At 42.3% G+C, this 25272-nt stretch overlaps 1 protein-coding gene across 1 annotated transcript in view; it reads left to right on the top strand.

Moving 5' to 3' along the window:
• The window catches only part of PTEN (phosphatase and tensin homolog), a 52324-nt gene extending 36836 nt beyond the window's left edge, over positions 1 to 15488 (top strand). Inside the window, exons 6-9 of the mRNA XM_068416668.1 lie at positions 22 to 163; positions 2446 to 2612; positions 10684 to 10908; positions 11891 to 15488. Coding sequence (XP_068272769.1) covers positions 22 to 163; positions 2446 to 2612; positions 10684 to 10908; positions 11891 to 12076 — 720 coding nt within the window. The 3' untranslated portion in view covers positions 12077 to 15488. The remainder of the gene's footprint in view (positions 1 to 21; positions 164 to 2445; positions 2613 to 10683; positions 10909 to 11890) is intronic.
• Positions 15489 to 25272: the final 9784 nt, after the last annotated feature.

Genomic DNA, 25272 nt, shown 5'->3' with positions numbered 1-25272 from the left:
GTTGGTTTTCCCTCTGTTTAGGGAGTGACAATTCCCAGTCAGAGACGCTACGTGTACTACTATAGCTACCTGTTAAAGAATCACCTGGATTACAGACCAGTGGCACTGCTGTTTCACAAGATGATGTTTGAAACAATTCCCATGTTCAGCGGCGGAACTTGCAGTAAGTACCCAGCACCCCGTTAACCTCCGTTAGCCCTCGTGAGGAAACGCGCCGGCCTTTGAGCTTGTTTTGGTTACGTGACGGTTGCCGTTCTGTTACGTGACGTGAAGAGCATCTTGATGGAGAAGATCATACTTAAACACTTCACGTTCCAGAATCTGCTGGGTTAGTGTGGTCTGTCTGCTAGCATCCTCCTAGGTGTAGGAAGTTGAGCTCTGTGAAGGACTCATATGATTGTTTCACTACAGTTTTAAACTGGGAAGTATTTAATGGTTTAAAGATAAGTGATGCCGTATATATATATTTGGATATTTGCTCCTTCTATAAAAAGCCTTTTTTTTTTTAATATAGCAACTCTTGGGAAACATGAATTGCTGAGACGTTTGCTTAATGGTGTGTTGGCTTCAAATGCAGCAACATCATTCTTCCCATGATGTTTTCAAAAAAAAAAATCAGTTCAACTGGGTAAATACCTAATTAATTCTAGAATAATCTTTCCTTTATATGGAGGCTTATGAAGTATTAATACACCTGTAAATGATTAATCTGGTTTGCTGATACATAGTGTGTTGGTAAGGAACAGCAGATTCCTTGAAACTTTGAAGTATAAATAGGAATTCACTTCTGTCCTTCTGTGGGCTGTGTTACAGGGCAGTAACTGCCTAGTGTTGTGTGTTCATTTTTTGTTAGTGGAAAAAGTCTTTCCTAGTGGCTTCGCTATGGGGATTACTGCCATGTGTAATTAGTTCCAGTGCCTCCTGTGGCTTTGATTAAAATTGCACTATTAATATTGTTGTAAGACAGTACCTGAGCATGTAACGTACATAGGAAACAATCAAGCAACTTGTCAGGCTAGCTGTATTTACAAAGGAGGAGGAGGAGGAAGGGAGGAGCCTCTGCCAAAAAACCTCTGCCTCTAGGGTAGAGGTGTGGAGGTTACAGGTTTCTGCAATTACCACTTATTTAATGTTTTTGGATAAACTGTGCTATAGTTGCGAAATCAAGCGGCAAGTATGAATGGCTCGCGTGAGCATTAACTTGTTTGTCCCTACCAGGCTGTTAGCATGAAATTTTCACAGTAGGATGTTGGGATAAAGAAAAGATTTGCTAAGCACCTGAGAAGACAGCGACTATCAACTGTCAGCATCTTTGTGTGCCCCAATATTTTACATTTCTGTGGAGTTCAGTGATTTTTCAGAATGTGAAACCAATGGTCTGTGTTATTGCTTTAGTCTTTATCTGCTGCAATGGTAGTAATTTTACCAACATATGATAACTTTAAATCTGACTTCCTTGTTATCTTCCTTCTGTTTTAAAGTCACTGACCGAGCGGAGTCCTGCCTCTCAGGCAAAACGAAGGGATGACAGGGTTTCACAGCTCTGAGGATTTAAGGGAGATAAGTAGCAGTCTTACAGCTAGGCAAGATAGTGTGGGTATGCTCTGTAGGGACTTCCACAGCTCTGCAGGGGTGGTTTCAGGGTGGCTACGCACTCTGACAGGGTATGGTTCAATCTGTGTTGACTGGAGAGCAGTCTGCATCTGATACTAACAGAGAAGTTGGGAGCAAATGCAGAAAGACTTCTTGCAATAAGTTTCATTTAATATTTTCTGGCTTTCATGCTGGTGCCTGGCAATTTCCAAAGAAAATCTGCTTAGGCTGCACCAAAAAAAACCCATCATAGCTTCAGCTGTTACTGCTGCAGATGTAATTTGGAAAGTTATGCTGTGGCTGGCACTTTTTTGGTGATAGTGATTTACAGGACAGACTTACAATCTGTGTCTGTATAGTCTGTCGGTGCTGGTTGGTTTTGTGTATTAATGTTAAATTTTTTGTCCTTGTTTTTGTTTGTGTAACAGTTATTTGTGTAAGAGTAGAAATCGATTTGTGCTGACATGACCGCCCACTCTGCAATGCGAAGAAGAGATGAGAGAGAATAAAACCCCTCAGTTACACCCATATAATACAGAGATGAGAGGCAACATGCAAGGAAAAGTCAAGAAGTTGTCACTTCACATAGTCATTTCTTACTATATTAAAAAGAAACAGCATCTTTCTAGGAATCGTCTCGTTGCCTGAGAGTATTGCTACAAAGGACAGAAATCTTCGGTTGTTTCCAGTAACATCTAGTGAAGTTTGATGCCCTGCAGTGCTTAACTTTTAATATCTGTTTATTTAACTTTCAAAATATTGTAGCTCGTGATTGTGATTCTGATACTAATATTGTGCTTTTTGACACTTTAAGGCATTTCTCACGAAGTGACGCTCTGTTTTGCCACGCAGATCCTCAGTTTGTGGTGTACCAGCTAAAGGTAAAGATATTCACCTCCCCTTCAGGACCCTCAAGACGTGAAGACAAGTATATGTACTTTGAATTCCCTCAACCTTTGCCGGTATGCGGTGATATCAAAGTGGAATTTTTCCACAAACAGAACAAGATGTTGAAAAAGGTTGGTTTTCTTGCTTTTCCAGAAAATGTTGTCGAGCCAATCCTGGTGCAGGGCTGGGATGTTGGTTATTCTTCAGTGATGTGTAATCACAGTATTGAATTCTTTGATGTTCAGTTTTTCCCAAGGAGAGAATCTACCACAAAATGAAAGCTGGGTATTTTGAGAGTTAGTGAGATGAAGTACAAAGGTTGGATAAAAATTATACTGGATATGTATTGCAGTCGTTTGAGTAGGAGTGAGTAATCTAATTGAGGAAGAAACATTCTCATTCTAAAAATAGACTTGCATACTGAGCAAGTTAACGCCAGCTGTTTTCTTCACTAAATTTTCCTAAGGTTTAAGCAGGCACAGAAGATACTGTCTGTGTGCTGTTGGCTGATTTCTATCCATCTGTCAAATTCACTTGAATTTCTGAGGTAATTGAGTTCCTACGCACTTTGTAAAAGTATCTCTGCAATCTATTCAGCCATCTCTCGGTTCCCAGCTGCAATGCCTTGACATTAGAGAATTCACTCAGAACTGAGAATTTTATCAGTGTCTCAATAGTGGAAAAAATTAATCTAGAACTTATTTTGACACCAAAGTCAGCGAGTTCTTAAAGATGAATGCCTCATCGCTGGGTTTCATTAATTCTGGTGCTTGTGAAGCTAGTTTGTGTCTACCAAAGTGAAAGGTTAGGATGAGAAAATGGTGATTAAAGGCTACCTTTGTATTTACTACTTAAAATTCTTTAGGAATAGTTGTTCACTATTTAATGGATGTTATAAAACTTAAGAGTGTTCATTGAGTGAATCCTGTGTACATACAAAGCATAAAAATAAGAAAATATTAGAGTGGATTGGGAGACAAACATAAGTGATGAGATAACACAGTCTCTTATAACTGTGGATGCAGGTTGTATGTGCTAGATGTGTGTGTAAATACAGATGCACACTATTTTGTGGGCTTGTTCAGTTACAAGGTATTGTTAACTAATGGTGTAATGTCACTAACTGGAAATGTCGTGTTCTGTTTGCTACGTGCTGATGTCTGCAAAGGTTTTTAAACACTTTCTTAATGGGAATATTTTCTTCTGCCTGTTCAGTGAGATGTTTTAGTTGGTCAGTGCGGCTATGTGCAATACAGAGAACTGTAAAACAAAGCATTTAAAAAGTAGAAATTCTACTTTAAGTCAACATTAAAATTATTGAGATTTAAGACTGCAATGCACGGGAGCTGGTTTTGAGAAAGGACTTTTAAAGGAGCACCCAGATAAGTACTGTGGGCTAGGCATGAGGGAGGAGATGAAACAAAACCCAAACATCTGAGGCAAGGTCCTGTTTTATCCGGTCTCTCTCCTATCTTAACTTTTGTTTTTGTGGTTTCTTTACTGTCCTCAGTAACACATGGATTGCGCATGGACTTTGTAGGAAGCGTTGTGCTGTGCTTTCCCTGCCTGAGCTCAGGTGCTGGATCTTGGCTCTGTAGCACCAGGAATGAACTCCTGTGTTTGTTTTATCTCTATATAGAGCACTGAGGTCCAGTGACAGCATGAACTAGAGCCTCCTTGTAATCACATACAATTTCTGTAGTATAAATTGGGTCTTCAGGAGTATGTAGAATTGTCTGCAGAAACGCAGCGAGTGTGTTACTATGCTGTGGTTTCATTTCAGAGTGTCATATCAGCCATGGTTTCATTTCTTAAGAATCTCTTTGTAGTTTCTGAGTAGCTGGTTGATGTTTTTTTTTTTCCTTTTTGTCTATCCTTATCAAATACCCTAATTATTCAGATCCTGTGGATTACAGATAGTGCAGAGGTGCTCCTTTTCTCACTGTTTTTGGACTGCTGGGGCCAAGAAATGCTGAGATGTGAAAGCTCTTCTTTCCATGCCTGCAAGCTTTTCTGAGAGATAGAAACTGTCCCTTCACCAGACAGAAGTCTTTTTGTAAAGAAACCACCTTGATAATCTGCCTCAAAGATCTGTTGAATCTAGCATCTAATTTCCCTCAACCTTGTGTAAGAATGAAGGCCAAAAGAAATCAGGTATATGGCGTTACACAGTTGTGATAAGGCCACCTCTGTTAGCTCTACTGCGAACGCAGACACAAATTCAGGGCATTTGGGACAGGCTCTGTGGATCCTCTTTGATGTAAGCGTGTTAGTCTGTTTTATGAAACCATTGCTGAGGTCTTCATGTTGAGAATTAGTGAAATATTCCACCTCTGACGTGTGCTTTGGCACTAGAGGAGATCTTTCCACATGGTCCTTTTGACAGCTTGTTACATGAAGTGACTAAGATGGGAATAGGGCAAAGGTGAATATTTGTGGCAGAAAACATACCTTGGCACGGAGTTGAACACATTTCTCTGTACAAGTGTTTCACATCTGTGGCTGTTCCATTTCTAGATAAACTGACTGCACTGTTTTTATTCCAAACCTCAAAAGAGAGGGCCTTGCACTGTGGAGACTTGTCACATTTTGGAGAGGATCACCTCTATGCCGTGATCACCTAATTAATGAGGAACAGCATAATTAGGAGTAACAGGGTCTTATCTTTCTGGTTTATTCACGCGTGTTTATGAAAGCTGGAATTTTACAGGTCTGTTGCCCATCACCAGTTCTTGCTCTTTTCTAAGGTTTTCTATTAGCAGATTCATAGGTAGCTGCTAAACAAGTTTTCTTGCACACACTTAAAGGCATCACATATCTACCAGTCTGCATTTTAACTTTCCATAAGAAACCTAATCAAAAAACTAATAACATTAATTAAAAGTGTAATTCTCGATCCATTCTGGGCCTCAGGCTGGAGAAAGGCTGTGTCTCATCTCCGGAGATAAAGGAAATTTCTGTGTCCTCCTGCTGGGTCTGGTTTGGTGTTTGATACCACTGATCTCAGCTGAAGTGCTCCAGGTTCACTCACCTGTATTTGCTTTCAAATTTCTTAATCCTCTGAAGAACAATAGCATTATCTGCAGAGCTCTCTAGTATGGACGCTCCTCCTCAACTTTGATCAAGCTCTTCTTGGATAAAATTACTGTGAATGAAACAAAACAAACTTGAATGACCAAGTGACTTTAAGCATCTAGCGTTGCAGTGTCTCTGTGAAATTTAAAGCAGTCAAGTCTCCTGTTTTTTTTTAATGGCAAAACTTAATTTAAGCAAATTCAGTGGCTAGCGAGAGCTGACCTCAGCCAAAGGATTATTGGTGCTGGTGAGAAGATGTTGGTAAGAGGGTGACCGCTTTGAAAAAGTTACCCTGCTTCAACTCTTCCATAATTTGTGCCACCTGGCATCAGTTAGTAAGTCCACAACTTTTGGTCTTTTCTTGTCTAATAAAGCTGTTTACTTCATTCTTGGACCATTTCTTCAGTATGATGTAGCTACTTCCTTTCAAGATTGAAATGCATGCCCATGTGAGAACAAAATGGCTTGAGGCTTGAGTGCAGTTATTATGTATGAATTTCTGAAGGATAGAAGTTAGTAATTTGGTTTTTTTTTTTTGTTTCTCTGAGTTGTAGCTTGGCTATTGTTCCATCTCAGACTGCTGCTGATAGTCTGTCTATGTTTGCTTCCATGTATCTGTGTGAAACCTTTTTCTTCCAGTTATTAATGTTGACATGATAATTTTAAAGTATTTCAGAGTATCCTTATATCACTTGGTTCAATGAGAGTCTGTTTAAAAATAATACAGAAGATCTTGTAATCTTCCTGCCTGCAGAGCCTGGGGGTAAAGGAGACCTTTTTCAGGAGTCCTTCCAGTATAGATGAGAGGGAAACGTTGGTGCGGGGTTTTTTTTGTAAGAGTCACTTCTGTTTTGTACCCAGACTCTAGCGTAGGCAGGGCTAACAGCATTGTTTGAGCTGTTGGGTATGCTGTTTCATCTCTTGAGTCTGTATAGATGAGAAGTTCTGCTACACAGTTCAAGAGGACTTTGGGTCATGGCTATTGAGCAAACACTGAAGAATGAACTCTGAAAATGTCAGAAGACTTTAGCTGTTGATCTGAAAATGGTACAAGAAGTTCCATCAGCCATGACTACGGGAAGGTTGTGAGGCCAGCGTGAACAGGCTGAAACATGATCTTCATCTTCTGATTGCTAGATACCATCTCCAAAACCCTTAGGTGGTGCTGCAAAGAGATTATAGGTGCCTGTAGATCTCTCGGCAAAATTAAACTCTCAGGAGGATACGAGAACTCCTAGCTGATGGCTTAAATGATCTTGGATTTGGATCTCAGACTGCAGTCAGAGGCAGATAATGACTCTAGAGTGAGGTATATTTTTCTGTCAGTCTGAGAACTGAAAAACTGCACAAGGTAGGGATAAGTATTGTATGTCAAAATAGTGTGATTAAATCAGCTTCTGTCTCAAGTGTCTGATACTGCGCTGTAGATTTTATGATACAGGTTTGGTTACGGGAAGAAATACATCTGCAATTTATTTTTTTTTTTAAGGCAGATGCCTGTGATGTAACTGGAAGTGAAGCAAAACACATTCAAAAAAAAGCCTCTAGCTAATACTCATTTTTAGAAGCCTATTCATTAAATTGTGTTCCTGTGAGCACTTGATCTGGTATTCTGATCTGCTATATAAAGCCCAAGTTCAGTTCATGCCTTGATTTTTAGAATTCCCGTCTTTGGCCCATATTACATCAACTTTCTTTGTTGTCTCCCATGCAGTATCTTGGAGCTTGGCGCTTTAGCTGAAGCTGGCTGAATCCTCCCTTTGAATAATGAGTTTTGTTTTTCAGTGAAAGCAGTGGCACAGTTATCAGCCTTAAGAACTAATTCCAAAAAACGTGACCAAGTCTTCCCTCAATTTGAGTGGCCGTGCCATGTCCCAGTACCCGTGAACTTAGTTTATTAAGCTAATTAAGTTAGTGTAGTGGGAAAGGAAGGAAAATAACTTGATGCTTTAAAAAGCTGGAGGGAGATAAAAGGATAAATGACCAGCTCAGCCAAGTTGTATTGTTTAGTTAGAGTCCCTGAAGACCTCTGCAAATTTATCCCAAGGAAAAGAGATTAAAAGATGTCTAGTGAGAAGTTTGTCATCTGTCTTGTCTTCTCCAGACTGTATCAGTAAAGCCGAGTCCCTGCAGCTGCTTGTTCAGGCAGGCCCTTAAGTGCCAAGTAAATCCTTCCTGGTTCTGCTCCACCTGATGAAGTTTAAGGTGAGGCATGACAAGACCATGCCTTCTGCTGGCATTGGTTTACATCCAGCGGCCTTGTTTGCTTTGGCACTGCTTTCCTCCAAAGCTGCTTCAGCACTATTGGTATAAGCCATTTTCCATCCATCTGCTGCAGCGTGTTCATCAGCTTTGTCCTCTCCTCTGCTGACCTCACTGGAGGTGTCATGGGTGGCACTGAGGACCAGCACCAAAGTGCATTGCTACTTCTGCATTGTGGTCCTGAGGAAGGATAAAACACAGTAGTACCATCACCCCAACTACAAGAGGTGGGATCTCCCTCAACTGTGGTCACGGTGTAGAAATGCACTTTCTTCTCTAAATCCTTTCTGGAAGGATGGCCTCTTCACCAGTGGTGAGACTGCAGGTGGTATATCCATCTGCTTGCAGAGCTGTGGGGTGCTGGAAACCTCAGCTCAGGCTTGTCTTTTCCCGCTGTTTATTGCAGATGGCACCTGGACTCCAAATCCCTCCTGTTCTGTAGCTGGAAAGGTGATGCCATTGGTTGTTTCTGTTTTGACCTGAATTAGTCTCTTAGTTTGAGCAGGAGTAGCCATCTCATCTACTTGGAGGACTACCTATCTTTTGAGGGACTCATCATCTGGGCATAGGAGGAGCCTGGGCCAGGTTATCCTGAAGACGTCTTCATGGGGATTTTCCCTACTGCCACTTTCTTCATGAGACATCAGCTGGCAGGCTGATGACCCGTTGGAGCATTACAGAAGAACAAATGCTCTTGCCAAGGATGTTCATCCTCTACTTTCAGACCCTGGGGTGGGCATTTTTAAGACTCTTTCTGAGGTGGTGTTAGTAAAGAAGAAGAAGAGGGTGCTAAGTGTATGAGCAGGCTGGGCCTGGCAAGAACCTACCAACTGCTGCCTTGCATGGATGGACTCCAACAAGGCTTTTTCATAGATGTGATGGCTTGAAGGCACTTGGTGGCAGTGGCAAACATCTGTTAGTCTCCCAAGACAACTATAATTTACAGCATGTTAATCTGGAAGATTAACTTGATTCCCAAAGGTACTGGAGAGGCATGCATTGAAGTGACTAACTGCTTAACTACCAGAAGTATTTCTGACTGAATTATTTAACTTTGCCCTTGCACTTCCTTACAGGTTGGGGGTCTCTCAGGTGCTGAGAGAAACGCACAGAAGCTGGAAGTGGTTTTGTATGCTTTACCTCAAATACTGAAACTGGGTCTACTGAGCTTTGGTAGAGAAGGCAGGTAGAAGTTGTTTCATCAGACGCTTATGAATTCCCACTATTTGTGTGCTTACATGTTTTCATTCATTTGTGAGGAAGAAGAATATAAGTTAAGCAGTAGTCCACCTCTTCCCTGCCCCCTTCTTGATGGCCCAGGAAAATGTTGTGATATTTTGCTGGTGCCATATTGCCCTCAGCAGGGAGGCATGCTCAGATGATACACACTAGAACCACTTCTGTTCCACCTCTGATTCCACTCCCTCACCTACCAACAGAGGTAAATAGCTAGGAAGATGGGGCAGGACCTGGGTTTTCCAATAAGAAATTGGAATTAGATCTCTCTGGTAAACCAAAATATGTAAATCAGCTCAGAAGGAGTTGGTTTGTGTTCTGGTCCTGTGTAATACCAAGGCATGTTAGATTCTGGTATGTGCTAGCTTTGTCATCCCTGCAGCTTTAACAGAAATACTATTGTGGGAAGATTAGCCGTTTGCATTTTGGATCTTTTGTCTAAAAACTCCAAATCAGAGTAAAACAGAAGGTTTCATTTGTAAAGAGGAAGTAAATGTAGCTCAGAGTTTCAGATGAGAGGTGCTTAATGTGCTGGTCAGGACCGACCTACTACTGGTAGTTGATCTTGGAAACGTCAACCCTTGACTGATAAAAGTATGGCAAGTGATGGAGGACCAACACAAGAGCATTCAGTGCATCCTACGGAGCTATTTCGCCGAGAGCTTAAAGGTGAAATTCCTGGGCGTGTCATCTTCAGAGATTGTCTAGGCAAGAGCAAAACATTGCTGCTTATTCAGTAGCACATCTGGAGATAGACACTCGTCATGACCCTGCTAGTTGTAATGATGAGCATGTAATGTACTGGCTTGTATCAGCTAGTTCTCCAGCGACCTTTTTAAATCACTGATACATTTATATTTTGCCTCCTCGTACAGGTTATAGTGGATAATCTAACTTGTACCTTTCCAGCTGTTGATGGTCATCTGTCAAGTTCTGCTTAAGTTGAATGTACTTAAACTGTCAATGGCTCATCTTCTCATTAAAATCTTCCTGTTGAGTAGAAGGAGAGCAGACACTTTGAGCCTGATTTCCTCATAGTACTGGTCAGCAAACATCTGTCTGGTAGAAACCATCTCTGTAAAGCAGTAATGAATCCACTTTGACACAGTCCTGTGTTTGTAGGGTGGTTTTGCTCAATTGCAGCTATTTCTGTGTAAAAATAAAGCAAAGCGTTCTGTTACGGGGGAGGGGAGAACATCCTATGGGGGAGAATGTTCTCTATTGATAAATATTACTGGCCTAAGCTGGTTTGCACAGGTTGTCTGTGGGGTTTGGCTACTGCTTGGCCAAGGTATGAGCAAAAAAAAAAAATCTCTTTATGCCTTGTGATTACAAGTTTAACACTTGTTTGGTTTGTGGTCATCTGCTTTGTTTTGTAGGTGTGATAGCTTGTTTTAAAACACAACTTTTGATAAGGAGTGACTTCTGAAAGCTTAATTGGTTAAAATTGAGTTTGATTACTGCAGAGTTTTGCGTATTGTCTAGAAGAATTGGTGAAAATGGCTTTGCATGCAACGTAACCGATGACGTACTGCTGTCCAAACAAGTTTTGTCTGATATTACAGTCTAATTAATGTGCCACTAGTGAATACTAAAGCAAGCTTGTTCTTTGTGTTCTTCCTCCCCCAGGACAAAATGTTTCACTTTTGGGTAAATACATTCTTCATAGGACTGGATGAAAATTCAGACAAAGTAGAAAATGGAAGTCTAGTTGCAGATCAGGAACTTGATGGTATTTTCAGTACAGAGCGCTCAGATAATGATAAGGAATATTTAATCCTTACCTTAACAAAAAATGATCTAGACAAAGCAAATAAAGACAAAGCCAACAGATATTTCTCTCCAAACTTCAAGGTCAGTATATATTATGTGTAAACAAAGCTGAAAAGCTGCATGACGTTGTCTGATTTGTCTGTCTTGCCTCATGGAGGAACCGTTTGAAACTGCTGTAGAAATTGAATTAATGTGTTGGTATTGCCACCACTCCGCAAAGCTTCCAGCTTTGTAAGTTCATGTGCTTTTTGGGAAGTCGGTAGATGTTGGGAGACTGGGAATAAAGGCTTTGGGTTGTTTCAGGTATTTATCAAAGCCATTAGAGACGAGTAGTAGGAGACCCAGGTAGCATCTTTCCCGTACCAGCTGCATTGCCATGAGCTCTGAGCTTTACACGGTAATTCCCGAGTTGATTTGCAGAGGTGTGTGCTTCATGGGAATACCTTAACCTGTGAGTTTAGCTTTGAGGAATATGAGCCATTGCCAGCACTGTTTTTAAAAATGAAAAAGGCATTTTAAAGCATTTTCTAACTTGCTCATAAAATATCAGTTAGACCCCAGCAGTGCTCGTTTGAAGGTAATGGTCATAGTTGCTTGTTGGAATGTTGCTTGGATCAAACTTTTAACACACGCGCACACACAGACAAACAGGTCAACAGTTAGAGTGTTTTGTTCATTCCTCCACACTCTTAATTACAATGTTTTTTTGTGCTTGCAGAGGTCTAGAAGGTAGAACGGTCGAAAAGCTTAGTGTGGCATGGCCTGCCGCAGTGGTGTGTCCTGCTGCTGTAACTCGGGAGTACCAGTGGTTGGTGCAGATATGCAGAACTCCTTCAGCTGGGCTTGAAAGACCTGCTTTTTGGCCAGTTCTTTATTTTGTCAGGGGTGGCAGTGAGAGGCTGGCTAACCTCAGAAGAGCTCGCTCTTTATTTCCTTCTTTCCAGAGCAGAGAGAGGAGCACTCGTGTGATTCGGTTGTAGCCACGCTGTTAAAAATTGCCTTGTTACCTGTGCTCGGTTAAAGTCCAGGTTCCCTTTTTAAATGTTGTTTTTTCCTTTCCCAGGTGAAGCTATTTTTCACAAAAACAGTAGAAGAGCCATCAAATCCAGAGGCTAGCAGTTCAACTTCTGTAACACCAGATGTTAGTGACAATGAACCTGATCATTATAGATACTCTGACACCACTGACTCTGATCCAGAGAATGAACCTTTTGATGAAGATCAGCATACACAGATTACAAAAGTCTGAATATTTTTTTTATCGGAGATAAAAAAAAAAAACCACAGAAAAAAAAAAACCAACCACGAAGAGTGACAAACTTGAATAAACTGAAAAAAGGACCTTTTTAAATGGCAAAAGGACATAGTGTCAGATTACCAATTATAGGAACAATTCTTTCCTGACCAATCTCGTTTTGCCCTATAAATCTACAGGGTTTGACACTTGTCCAGTTGGGGAAAAAAAAAAAGGTTACGTAATTCTGATATGTATATACCTTTTTGTGTCAAAAGGACATTAAAACTTCAATTAGGAACTATAAACATGGCACTTTCCCATTTTATTCCAGTTTTATAAAAGTGGAGACAGACCTAATGTGTATACGTAGGAATTTTTCCTTTTGTGTTCTGTCACCAAACGAAGTTTCGAAAAATATACAGGTTCACATCCTGCCCCTTTTTTTGCACTTGTGTGGCAACAGAAAAGTCTGCAGTTGGCTAAGAGATGTTTCTAGAAGGTTTTACTACATTCTAATTGCATGTATTTTGGATGGGGGATGGAAAGTAATGCTCAGAAAGGAATATAGTCCGCTGGAGCTTGGCCTGTGTACCATATCCGGCTATTTACATGCACCTTTCTTTAGCATGCTACCGTAATTCATCCTGGACAATTGAAGAGTCGCCGCTGTCACTGCTTGTTGTTTGTGCATTTTATTTTTTTTTTAAGTGTAATGGTGCTAGAAAAGGCAGCTAGAGAGAGTGATTCTGTATAGGGGTACAGGAATGAACCTTTGCAACATCCTAAAGACCCACAAATGAAGGGAGAAAAATTATTGGGGTCACAGAAAGGAAACACAGCAACAATGACTTAACCATACAAATGTGGAGGCTATCAACTAAAATATGGGCTTGAAACAAATTGTTACAAAATTTGACAATGGTTGATTGTGTTTTTTCTGAATTGTAATGGCTGCTCCATCTCCTGTGTAATCAAGGCCAGTGCTAAAAGTCAGATGCTATTAGTGCATACATCAGTCAACATCTTACATTTATGTTATTAGTTTTTCAATCATATTCCTGCTGTGAATACTTCATGTGCTGCCTTGCAAGCTTGTTTCTCATTAATAGAAAAATACTTTGTAATGGTGCACAGGAAATTTCAGTTGGAGATTCTCCAGGTTAGTGTTTGTTTTGAAGATTCATGATGCATTTATTCAATCAAACCTCTGTCAGCTGTTCCACCCCTTTGACCTTACACATTCTATTACAATGAGTTTTGCAGTTTTGCACACTTTTTTAAAAAAAAATATCATTAACTGTTAGGGAATTTTACTTGAATACTCAGTACCTACGATGTTTTGAAAACAGACGTTACACATGATCTAGAGGAAACCAGTGTTGCAGTAAATTCCCAACACTGTGTATATGAAGATGGGTATTTTCAAAAAGCAGAGCTTGTCCCAAGTATATTGTTTGCTATTAAAAAAAAAACCAACCCACCACCAACCAAACCACCCAACAAATTAGATTTCAAAACTGGCAGTGTTGTGTTATTTGTTCGTAGGGATGTAGCCAGGAGTAGGGCTTGAGATTCACTTCTGGTATATAACAGGCCCAGACTGCAGATGACTTAAGAGTACAACTACTGTTGCATACAAATGTGAAGTAGCTGACAAAATTGTTCTCTCTAAAGTATGCCATGAATACCTGTCCCCACAGCTTTTTTTAGGATGTAATACACACCCCCCCCGCCTTTTAATTAAGTTATTGGTGCTGACATTGAAATTCATTAGCTGTGTTCTCACCTAGATAACAACTGCGTATGGAATCTGTGAGGGCCCTGTACAACAGCATTAATGGTAAGAATTTGAACGAGACAAGGCAGGACTTCCAGTAATTATTATTGGTAAACGAAGGTATAAAGTGCTTTTTTTTTTTGTTGTATTTGTTGGTCAATTTTGCTCATCAGGTTCATGTTTCTAACTTATAACAAAGCTGATAAATATTTTCTGGCTTAGAGGTTTAATTAGATTTTAATAGCTTAATGGATCAAGATTGCTGGTTCCAGCGCTCATTATTCCCACTGTTGTTGACGAGCAGGAGGTGGTTACCTGGGGACGTGACGTTTAACTCTTACCCTTCGAACCATGTTTCACCTTGTCCATTTTTTAACAGTTGAAAGTTGTGTTGGCTAATAAACAAAAACGTTCATGCTCTTAAAAGTACTCGGAGATCGACACTGCTGCATGTCCCACTTTGGATAATAAAAATTGGATCGGTGCAGTTCCGGTATGTAACGTTGAGGGTCGGATTGGAAATCATGACGCAATGGGCTTTTGCACTGTTATTTTTCCTTTGGAATGTGAAGGTTGGAATGAGGGTTTTGATTTTTTTTTTTTTGAATGTTTCGATGTCTTTGAGAAGCCTTGCTTACATTTTATGGTGTAGTCATTGGAAATGGAAAAATGGCATTATATATATATATTATATATATAAATATATATTATACATACTCTCCTATACTTTATTTCAGTTACCACCCCCATAGAAGTTGACAAGAATTACTATGACTGAAAGGTTTTTTGAGTCCTTATTAAAACTTTATTTATGACAGTATTCATAATTAGCTTGAACTGCATTCTGTAGGTAATCTCTCCTTGAGTTTCTGGACTGTACGCTTCAACCTTTTTGGATGTGCAACAGCTTACATGTCTGAAACTACTTGAAGGCATCACTTTGGTAAGAGCTTACTGTTAGGCCCTTGAAGCATCCCCTAGTCATTGGTAGCCCCACTCAAAATATTGGCCACAGCTGTTAAAAGGGCAGTTGTATAAATAGCATCCGGATTCGTTCTGTGGCACACATTGTAAACTGAAGTGGAGTTTACATGCAGCATCAAATGTTTCAGCTTTCCAAAAAAAAAAAGAAAAAAAAAAATTAAAAAAAAAATAGGATGCTAGTGTGCAAGTTCCATGTTTAGTCATAGCAAATGTGTGCAATATGTTAACGATGCCTGTGGTTGCCACGAAGTGCCTCGTTTACCTTTTAAATACTGTTAGAAAGTGTCATGCATGCAGATGGATGGGGTGGAACTGTGCACTAAAAGGGGCTCCAACTGCAGCGTTTGGCAGAGCTGCCTTTCTCTGCCGGTTCAAATTTTCAGTCTGTTTTCATATAGCATATATATATATAGATACTAAAAGGAAAAAAAATCAGTCTGTTAAGCAGCCTTACTCTGATTCAGCCTCTTCAAATACTATTGTGCTGTGCAACAGTGGCTCTGTGTGTAATGCTATGCACTGAGAATACACAAAAACCAAGTATGACATGTACAGGATAATGCCTCATACAAATCAGATGTCCGTTTGTTATTGTGTTTAACAACCCTTTATCTCTTAGTGTTAAAACTCCACTTAAAACTGATTAAAGTCTCATTCTTGTCACTGTGTGGGTGTTTTATTGAAGTATTTTGAGTATGGAAGCGGTCAGCTAACATATTTTGCTTGTAAGCCATGAAATTTTGAGCCTGATCATTAGCGCAAAGGATGTTCCGTGTGCGTCAAGGGATTTTAAGGGAACTGCAGCTTAAAAACCTTTTATGTTAGAAGCTTTAAACAAGTTGTAGGCATGGGAAGTGCAGGTTGTTTGCAGGGAGATCAAACCCTTTACCATGATGCTGTCACGGTGAGATGCAGGAACGCTTTCCTGGGGAGCTAAACCATTTTTAGTCTTGGAAGTAAGAGAAGTCTTTCAAAAATACGCATTACCTTATTTTTAATGTCGACCGGTGTGTCTCCAGCAAGATGAGATGCGAGTCAAACCTGAGAAGTCTTTTCCTAAAGTAGCTTTGAATTGGCAATGAGGTGTGTTTTTCCCCAGTGGAAAAAAATATGCTCAACGCTTATGTCGAGTGCGTAGTTTGTGGTCTCTTCTAGTCTTTCTGCTCATCTGTTTTCAAACTAGACTTTAAACCGGCACTTTACGTAAAACATACGTGGTGTTGTCCTTTTCACAGAATCATAGAACCACAGAATGGTTTGGGTTGGAAGTGACCTTAAGACCATCTACTTCCAACCCCCCTGCCACAGGCAGGAACACCTTCCACTAGACCAGGTTGCTCCAAGCCCCATCCAACCTGGCCTTGAACACTGCCAGGGAGGGGGCAGCCACAGCTTCTCTGGGCAACCTGGGCCAGGGTCTCACTACCCTCACAGGAAAGAATTTCTTCCTAATATCTAATATTTTGTGTTATTTACCCTTTGAGGAAAGAGAGACCAATAGCTCAGTGGATAGCATCTGCGTTTCTAGTGATATTGAGGACCCAGGGTGCTGTTCTGCACCCCGTGAGTCTCGGGGACGCTGAATCAGGTTACTTAAGGTAACTTCTGTTACTCCTCCTTCCTTCCCGCTGGTGTTAACGTCAGCGCTGTATCACATCTGGCTGAGCATTTCCAAAAAATGTATATATCAAGTAGAGGCTTGGGGGTATGGCCTGTTCTGCTCTTCAGTGGTAAGAGAACTGGAACATAGTTCTGGTGCTTTATGGGGGTGGACTGTTTGCCAGCTGTGTCTGGCCCTTTCGGGTGAATGACATGGTTAAGGGCTTTATGCCATTTTAATAACACAGCAGGAGGTACTACCCGATCTGTTAATACATGTTCCTTTTTTTGGGTAAGCTTATTTTTTCATCCAGAAAATGAAAGTGGAGTGGGAAGGTGTAGAAAGCAAGGATGGGAAGCTTTAAGGAAAGTAGTCTGGACAGTGTTCAATCTGTTGAGTAGCTTCTATAAATATATAGATCTATATATACGAAGGGATTCTAGTCTGAAGACAGGTGAAGAGTTCTGCTGCAATGTGGATAGAGTATTGTATTTGACTTGTACTCCTGTCCTGTTGACTAAAAGTCCCGTGCTCCAGTCCTTAGCAGCTACAAGCCGCTTCTATAAAAGATGTTCATTTTTTTCCATTTATGGTTGCGCATATGAGCGCTCTGGTGACCGACGTCATGGTTGCACTTCCCAGGATGGTGCTGGGTGCCTGTACGGGGGATGCTCCTGTGTGCTCCATCCCTGCACCTGTGGTTTCCGTGTCCTCTCCTGCTGAAAGCTTTGGCACTGGTGCCCTGATGAGCTTTTGCTACTTCGGACATCGGCAGCAAACAGCAACTCGGTTTATGTGGGTCTCTTTTTAAGACAGCCATGGAGTGATTGTGATTGATTTTAAGACAGCCATGGAGTGAGTCTCTGACCTACAAGGAACGGCTGAGGGAGCTGGGGTTGTTTAGCCTGGAGAAGAGGAGGCTCAGAGGTGACCTTATTGCAGTCTACAACTACCTGAAGGGAGGTTGTAGTGAAGTGGGAGTCGGCCTCTTCTCCCAGGCAACTAGCGCTAGGACAAGAGGACACAGCCTCAAGCTTCGCCAGGGGAGGTTCAGGTTGGACGGTAGGAAGCATTTCTTCTCAGCAAGGGTCATTAGCCATTGGCAGGGGCTGCCCAGGGAGGTGGTGGAGTCACCATCTCTGGAGGTGTTTAAGAAAAGACTGGACATGGCACTTAGTGCCATGGTCTAGTTGGCATGGTGGTGTCAGGGCAATGGTTGGACTTGATGATCCCAGAGGTCTTTTCCAACCTGGTTGATTCTGTGAATTAATTGCATCTTTTTTTAAAACCACAGCCAGAATTATAAATTACGCTCTTTTAAAAAGGAATTATGTTGGTAGCAGACTCTTTTAAAACACTTTTTTTGATTGTTTTGTTTTTTTTTTTTTCGGTTGGTTGGCATTTTGTTTGTGGAATGAGTGATGACACCCGCTAGTGACCGTGTTTCTATATTAGTCTAACCAGATTCCCTAAGGTGACGCGCTGCTGTGATCCCCGGCCCGTTGCCATGGGGAGGTGACAGTGTCTGCGTTCAGGGAGCAGTCGGACCCCCGCGAGGGGTGGACCAAAAAAAAAGCCCAACAAACCAGGCCTACGGGTTGAGACTATTGATACGAAGGGAGGGCAAGGCAAATAACGAGGTGGCTCGATTTTTGGAAGGCGTCTTCTCAAAGACGCAATACAAATTGCTACTTCAGCTGCTTTGGTTTCTTCTCAGCCTTGTTCTCTGGTATCTTCTCAGCCTTGTTCTCTGGTATCTTCTCAAACCTCCCTTTTTCTACATCTTCTTGGTAATTGTCATCCTTTTTTTCATACAATTGAAAGCATCTTGTGCTAAGCAGACGAGAAAATCCATTTCTTTTAAACTGATGGATCTATTGGAATAAAAACTCATCCTTCGTTTTTTTTGCCTTTTTGGTATCTTGTGCTCCCTGTGCTTTGAGACTTTTTCTGGTTGGGCTTTTTTATGCGGTTTCATTATTTTCTGTGCGTTTCTTCACATTTTCTGCTTTTCTTCTGTGCCTTCGAACTTTGTAGCCACTGGGATCTTTGTTGCAATATAGGACAGGTAATTCTTTCTGCCCGTTTCTTATTTCATCTTTTTTGTATACAAAGCTTTAGTCTGAAGGAGAAACGCTTTTAGGTTGCTTTTCTTAAAAAGAATAGCTCTGGAAAATGTCAGGGTTGTGCAAGTTCAGCAAATGCGATTGCCTCGGTGGGTTGCTCGTGTGCTGTACGAACCTGCACGCGTTTATTCAGCCTAATGGGAACGATGAGCACTTGCATTTGACTTGTGATGAGCAACTTGTGCAAAAAAAAAACCTTGTTAATTAACCACTGGGCTATGTTTTCCAGCTGCAAATGTTTCTTTATGGATTGTACTGACTATGGCAAAGTAGAAAATGGTTTTAGTGGGGTTTATTTTTATTTTTTGAGGACTCTTGTGCTTCATTACTTACCTTGTGTCCTATAGCTAACTCCAGGTGGTGAGAACAGGTGACACTTTGCCTTCATGGGGCATCATTTTCCTGCATCAGAGCCTGGTCATGTAAGAGTTTTAAGTGGATCAGAGATGATATTTTAGAGGCTGAAGTTTGTACTTTAAAATACCTTTTGTATAACTCAGGCTGCTTAAGGCTCTATTTTTTTTTTGGTCTTCAACAAACTAGCAATAGTATTGGGATTATGTGGCGTTTGGAAGATGAAGGGGCTGAAAGCAGGTGGGAAGTGCTGGATTAGGAAATTTGAGCAGGCTGGACAGATATCGGGGTGCCCTGTCCTCCATAACATTTGTGCAATAGAAGGAAAACGGCAGAAGAAAATGAGAAGGATTCTGTAATGGAAATATGTGCATGAATGAACATTTTAAGTGGAAATTAATGAGTTTTGAGGATAAGAAGGCAAAGTCTTTGATGTAGAGCAGGATTTGGTAATGGGAGAGAGAAAGCGTGTGGGTGGAGGCATGGAACTTGTGAGAAAAGGGGTGATGGCACATGTTTAGACAGATCTGCTGAAGTTCTAGGGAGATGGTATAAAACAGCTGATGAGAGCTGTCTGAGAGGCATCTGGAGGGCTGAGTTTAGGCGGGAGATGAATTTGAGAGGTTGACTTGGGGATCGTTTGCTTTAAAGGTGTTTGAAACTATGGAAACAGGATGGCTGAGAGCTATAGACTGCAACCAGCTTACGAAAATGTTGGCATTTGAGTGGGAGGATGGTGAAGAGCCTGTGCAAAGATCACGCAGCAGTGAAAGCAGACTGATAACATCCACTCGCAAGTGAAAACGAGAGTTACTTCCCTCCTCTGAGTATTAGCACTTGGGAAGGACAAGGCTTTTTCATAAGGCTTCTGGAAATCCGATATACAGTAAAGTAGCTATGGTTCATGACTCTTTGACCATCTGAAGGTTCAGTATTGCTCAGATCTGACTTACAGGCAGGCTGCTGGGGCAAACCAACTTGCAGCTGAGACATGTTGGAGAGGGCTGAGGGCCTGATGGCATCCTGGATAAACTGCAGCCCCATTGGAAGAGAAAAGGGCTGGAAGCAGATGGGAACCACTGAACTGAGAAATAGAGTAATAATAAAAAGCAGGAGAGAAAGGAGGTGCTTCTGCCAGGTTGGGATTATTTTAACCCCAGAGGGTTGTCCATCCTCTTGGCTCTCAACTTCGCTCTTTTGTGTAGAAAGGGAGGAAAAGCTTTGTACAAGAACCCAAGCTCACAGCTTGTATATTTGTGCCTTGCTTTATGAACCTGGAAAGCTGTTTCTTGCAGTGTGTCTCCAGGATGATGTCCTCACCTCTTCCTGATGAGCAGAGAGGGATGACACCTGGTGCCATACAGGTTGGTTTCCTCGAGTGGAAAGTATTTTGCTGCTTGGTTATTCCGTGACGTGCTGCTAGCTTCCTCTCACCATTTGGCTTTTGATTTCTTCTTCAAAGGCCTCCTTTTGAACTGTGTGCTCCTTATTGGGAGTTTTATCCTCTTTCCAGTGCACCCCGACATCTCTTCAGGACTTGGAGGCTCCTCCGCACCCTTGGGTGGCCGTTATTCTGGGGTGCTTCTCCTTCACTTCTGCTTTTTGTGCTGGAGGTACCAAGCTTTGGGACTAGGAGAGAAGGTGCTGTGAACTGTTCTTCTGACTCCTGCTTTCTTCCTAAATTCAGTGAATAGTCTCCCACTTTGTGTCCGTATGAGGTCTCTCTGCTCATCAGAGGCCGTTAACTGGTTGCTAGCTTCTTGACTCATCCTCCCTTGAAGCAGATGAAGAGATGGCACCCCAGGGGGAAGTCCATGTGTCCTTTTCTGGTTGGCTCTGTGCTGCAGCCCTCAAGGGAATGAATGCCCTTACTTCCCCTGAAGCAACCTGAAGCAAAGAAGGAAGATGCTGCAAGGAACAAGCTTTGCCTTCTTCATCTCTGCAGCTCCATCTGGCAAACTTAACTTCCACAAGAGTAAGATCTGGAGATCTTATTGTAGGGGAATAAGATAAGATCTGAGAAAACTTTTATGTTCACATAGGATAAACCCCCAACTGTTTGATAAAAATCTTAGCTTTGGCAGAGCATCTCTTGACCGATATCTGGAAGGTGATTTGATGCTGGTGGTGGAAGTATGGATTACTTTATGCCAGCCTGTTAACGTTGCTCCGTGGTGCCCAGTTGCTGCATTAACGAAGCAGGGACAAGCGGATCTTCACTGCTTTGCTCTGAAGGACTGAAATTGGGGATGCCTGCCACTGTCAACATGATCAACTTCTCTGCAGCTAATTTGCCCAGCTCCTCTGCTGTTCCTGTGCATGGCGGCAAGATTGCAGCACAGCGAGAAGTCAGGACCTGTGCATTAATTTATCTTTGGTGAAGGTCCCAACCTGTGATCATGAGCGTAGCTGGGACTGCTTGCTCAGGTTGTGTTTTGCAGAGATTTTCCCTCCCCGCTCACCCTCATCCCTCTTCATCCCTGTCCTCTTGGCAAAATCAAAAACTTCGGAGTAGGAAATTTTGATTACTTTAGCTCAGAGCAGGGCAAGAGCATGACTTCAGGCTCCTCTGGGGAGGTAGGACTCATTTGTTGAGGATTTGACAGGTTTCACAACACCAGCAGATGGATGGGTAGATGCAGTGTTGTGCGTACACACTGCCTGCGGTGGTCATTTCATTTGGTGCTCACAGCTGGGTCTTGCTGAGGAGGTGGGAAGATGTGGTGCAAGGAGGTGGATGTGCCCTGGAGCCACTTTTGTTGGCCAGAGAGGGGCTGTGTAAAGCAACATGGCTCGGAAATGAAATTAGTTTGGGATCTATTAAGCATAAGACAGTCTTCTGAGAGCAGTTTGGGACCCTGTACCAGTAACTGCACCTTCATCTAGATGCTGCAGCATGAGTTGGTCAAGAAGTATTTTCCAAAAATTGAATCACCTCTTAGTGTTAAGATGTTGAAGGTGTGGTTATGATGTGTCAGTGGCAGCAACCTTGTGTTCTCGCTTCAATGCTCGTCTGCCTTTTGAAGAGTGCATTTTTCTAACGAAGTTCATGACCTTTTTTTTGGATGAAACGGTATACCGACTTCATCTGGTGCGTGTCTAGAGCTGAATACTTTTATAAGTCAGCCCACTTTTTATAAATCAACCCACTTCCTGCAGCAGTTGCGTAGGAGCTGGTTTGGTCTTGCACGGTTTCAGACCCAGAAGTCGGTAGTCAACGGGTCGGCTCCTTCTCCAGTGCTTTCAATTTGATGCTCCGTTCTCACTTGATACCTGCAGCTTTGTGTGATTTCTCTCCATAACGCTGCTGGTAAGATGACTCATGGCAGAAGTGGGCCCGCTGCTACTTGTCGCTTCCTTTTGACAAAACCATTGGTGTTCGGCTCGTTTGCACATCTGTTTGTCGGGCTGGAGTGATTTCTTTCAAATCATGCATATTCATGTGCAGCGAAGCTTGTGAAGTGCTGTCCCATTCGTGTCTCGCCTCTTTCCACATGGAGCACTTTCTTAATGAAGAATTAAGAGACCTTAGGGACCAGATGCAACTCGATGGTGGAAATAGTTGCACAATAGCGTGTTTGATTAATGCCTTCTGACTTTTCTGTTCCAAAAAGTTGAAGTCCTTCAGACAAAGCAAGCTTGGCTTAACTGCAGGGAGAATGGGAAGGCAAGAGGAGAGGGAGAGGCAAGGTGAGATGTCTGGACAAGGAGGTGGAAGGGAGATAAAGGATGCTGAATGTCCACATATCTTGAGTATCTGAAGGAAAACCTGAAATACAAGAATTGAAAAGCCCATTGCCAACTACTTGCTTTGGATGGTTGGGGTTTTGGTTTTTTTTTTTTAGCTCACATCTTCCTGTAAAGCCTTAAAATATAAGAATGACAGTTTTGAATGTACATCTGTGTAACCATACAACCGTTTGCGTTTCTGGCTTATTGAAATGGGTGTCCTGCCTCTGTGGCTGGAGGTGACTGTTCAGGGATGAGTAAGAACAGGGTATGCACATATGAGACTGGCCCATAACCAAAAACAGTTGGTGGCCAGGGACTTCCTGAGCCTAAAGTGGTTTGTCTGTTTAGCAACCTTCGATACATTCATCTTCAAAGCACAGGTCCAGCTTCCCCTCAAACTGATGTATAAACTCTTTGCATCCACTGCATCTTTGAGCAAGGGGTTTCACAGGTCCTATGGGTGAAGTGAGGAAACATCTCCTTAACTTCAGTTGATCAGTCCTAGCCATTGTGTTGGAAGAGACAGTGGAAGGCCAGTCCTTCCTCCTTCTTTCTGTGCCACTTGCATTTTGTAGATCTCTGGCAAAGACATCTCTTCTCCAGGCTGAAGACTTCTAGCCCGAACTTCACTTACTTCCAGGAAGAAAGACCTCTCCAAAGTTTTATGCCATGGCAAAAGCATCCTTTTAGGAGTGATTTGCACAGCGACTGTATTTCACCTTGTCACTTAACGTGCAGCTGTGACTACTGGACCTGTGCAGAGTTTGCATTTCCCAGGAGACTATGCAGTTTTGGGTCATCCTCTTTGTGACTTGGGGGGGGATGTAATTAGTGGTGGAGTAGTGACAGTTTGGTGGGGAGACGGGCACAGATTCTTTTCCCTGGGGGGTCTACATGGCAGAAGTCCTGCGTGTGCAGTTGCCATAGATCCACGGGCCGTTGCATGTGCCTATCAACGCAGGCGATGCGGTATTGGTGCTAAAATCCTTTTTTCTAGCTGGTCTGCATGTTGAATTTAAAATCCTAAGATTGAAGTCAGCAGTTTCTCAAGCACGTGTTTCTTTTTTTTTTTTAATTGAAGCCCATTAAGTAGTTTAATTGGGAGATGGTTGCTCTTGAATAAGCATTTTGAATTAATGAGCAGGTTCAGCAGTGCTTATGCCTAATAATGCTTTTTTTATCTCACGTGAGAGTCAGTCCTCACCTATTTTCTCTTTTTTCCTTTTTTCTTCGGTCCCGCCAGGGCTGCAGCTTGGTTTTTTTGTTCCATTTGCTGCCGAAAGTTGATTTTTTTTTTTTTATCTCATCTGTGGTCTTTCACCGCGAGCTGATGTGGTCCCCGCTCTGATTTCTGTTGCGCTGCGCAGTGCGTCGGACCCACGGTGCTCGGCGCGGGTTGCAGGGCTGCTGCAGAACAGCTGCAATCTCAGAAAGTCTGTTTTCTTTTAGCTTTTCTCCCTCCTTCATTGCAGAAATAAATAAAAGTAGAGCAGCTTTGGGCCATATATGCAGTAGCTGCTGCTCTTGCTTTCCTTACGTTGATACTTCTCTCTTTAGGGTTGGAAAAAACCGTAATCCTGTGATCTGACCTCCTCAGGCTCCCTCCCTTGGAGCCATATCCTCAGGTTGAGCTATAGTATCTTTTTAAAGAATTTTTTCCAGTGCAAAATGTGCTGATATTGGACCATTTCAGCCTGGAGGTGGCAGACATCTGGCTTTTATCGCGGGAGCCTCTTCCAAAGCTTGAGGCCGTACCCAGCACCTGTGGACCTCAACCAGGGTAAACCCCATGCTGATGCTTAGCGAAGCGTAAAGCCATAGTAAATGCCAACAGCCTGGCGCTCTCCTCCGTGGATGTGGCTGTTCAGCACAGGGTTTGGCCTTCTTGGTGCTGATCTCCCGTCACAGGGTGCATGTTCCCAAAGGGGTGGTTTTGTCTTGACTTTCTTGTCTTCCTTCTTGCAACTCTTCCTTCTTTTCCGATACAGCTGGATTCCTGGTAACGCATAATTATTATTATTTTATTGAGTTAGATCCTAAATAAGGGGCCTGAACTGATTTTTTTTTCCATCTGACAGGCAAGTGTCTTTGCCAGCACATCCCTGGCACTGACCAGAAGTGCAGGGAATGGCAAAGTCTAGAACCCATCAGCTTTGCACTGGACGTGGTGCGTGTTTGGGCTTTGCCCGTTGTTGCACAGGGATCTTTTGGCTTTTTGAATTAAATGTGGAATAAGCTAACCCTTGTATGCCCCACAGATGGAAATACCTTTCTTGCAGCTCCGTCAGGGGTTGGCTATGGGTCAAAACAGCATGAGATGGTTACCACCTTATCTAGGTGGTATCTTCCTCCTCCAGGCTGTCAGAGGTGCTCGTAGGGCTGAGATGCTGATGGGTTTCCACTCCCATGAAAAATTAGAGGGTTAAAAATTCCCAGCCTTTTTCTATATTGGGACAATCAAAGAAAACATGAGAAGTTTTGGCATCCTCTCGTGGATGCTATGGATGGAGCATCCTGTGTGCAACGATGTGGGGATGCTGGTGCCTTGGGTTCAACCTCTTGGTCTTGGGTTGGGTGTAATCAAGAGTGAAACCTGATGTTTTTCCTCTGTAGCCTGGTGCACTGCTCTGACTGC

This window comes from Nyctibius grandis, chromosome 20 (assembly GCF_013368605.1).
Source record: "Nyctibius grandis isolate bNycGra1 chromosome 20, bNycGra1.pri, whole genome shotgun sequence".
NCBI classification, from domain to species: domain Eukaryota; kingdom Metazoa; phylum Chordata; class Aves; order Nyctibiiformes; family Nyctibiidae; genus Nyctibius; species Nyctibius grandis.
The sequence above is the reverse complement of the archived record's forward strand: the minus strand, read 5'-3'. Positions and strand labels throughout refer to the sequence as shown.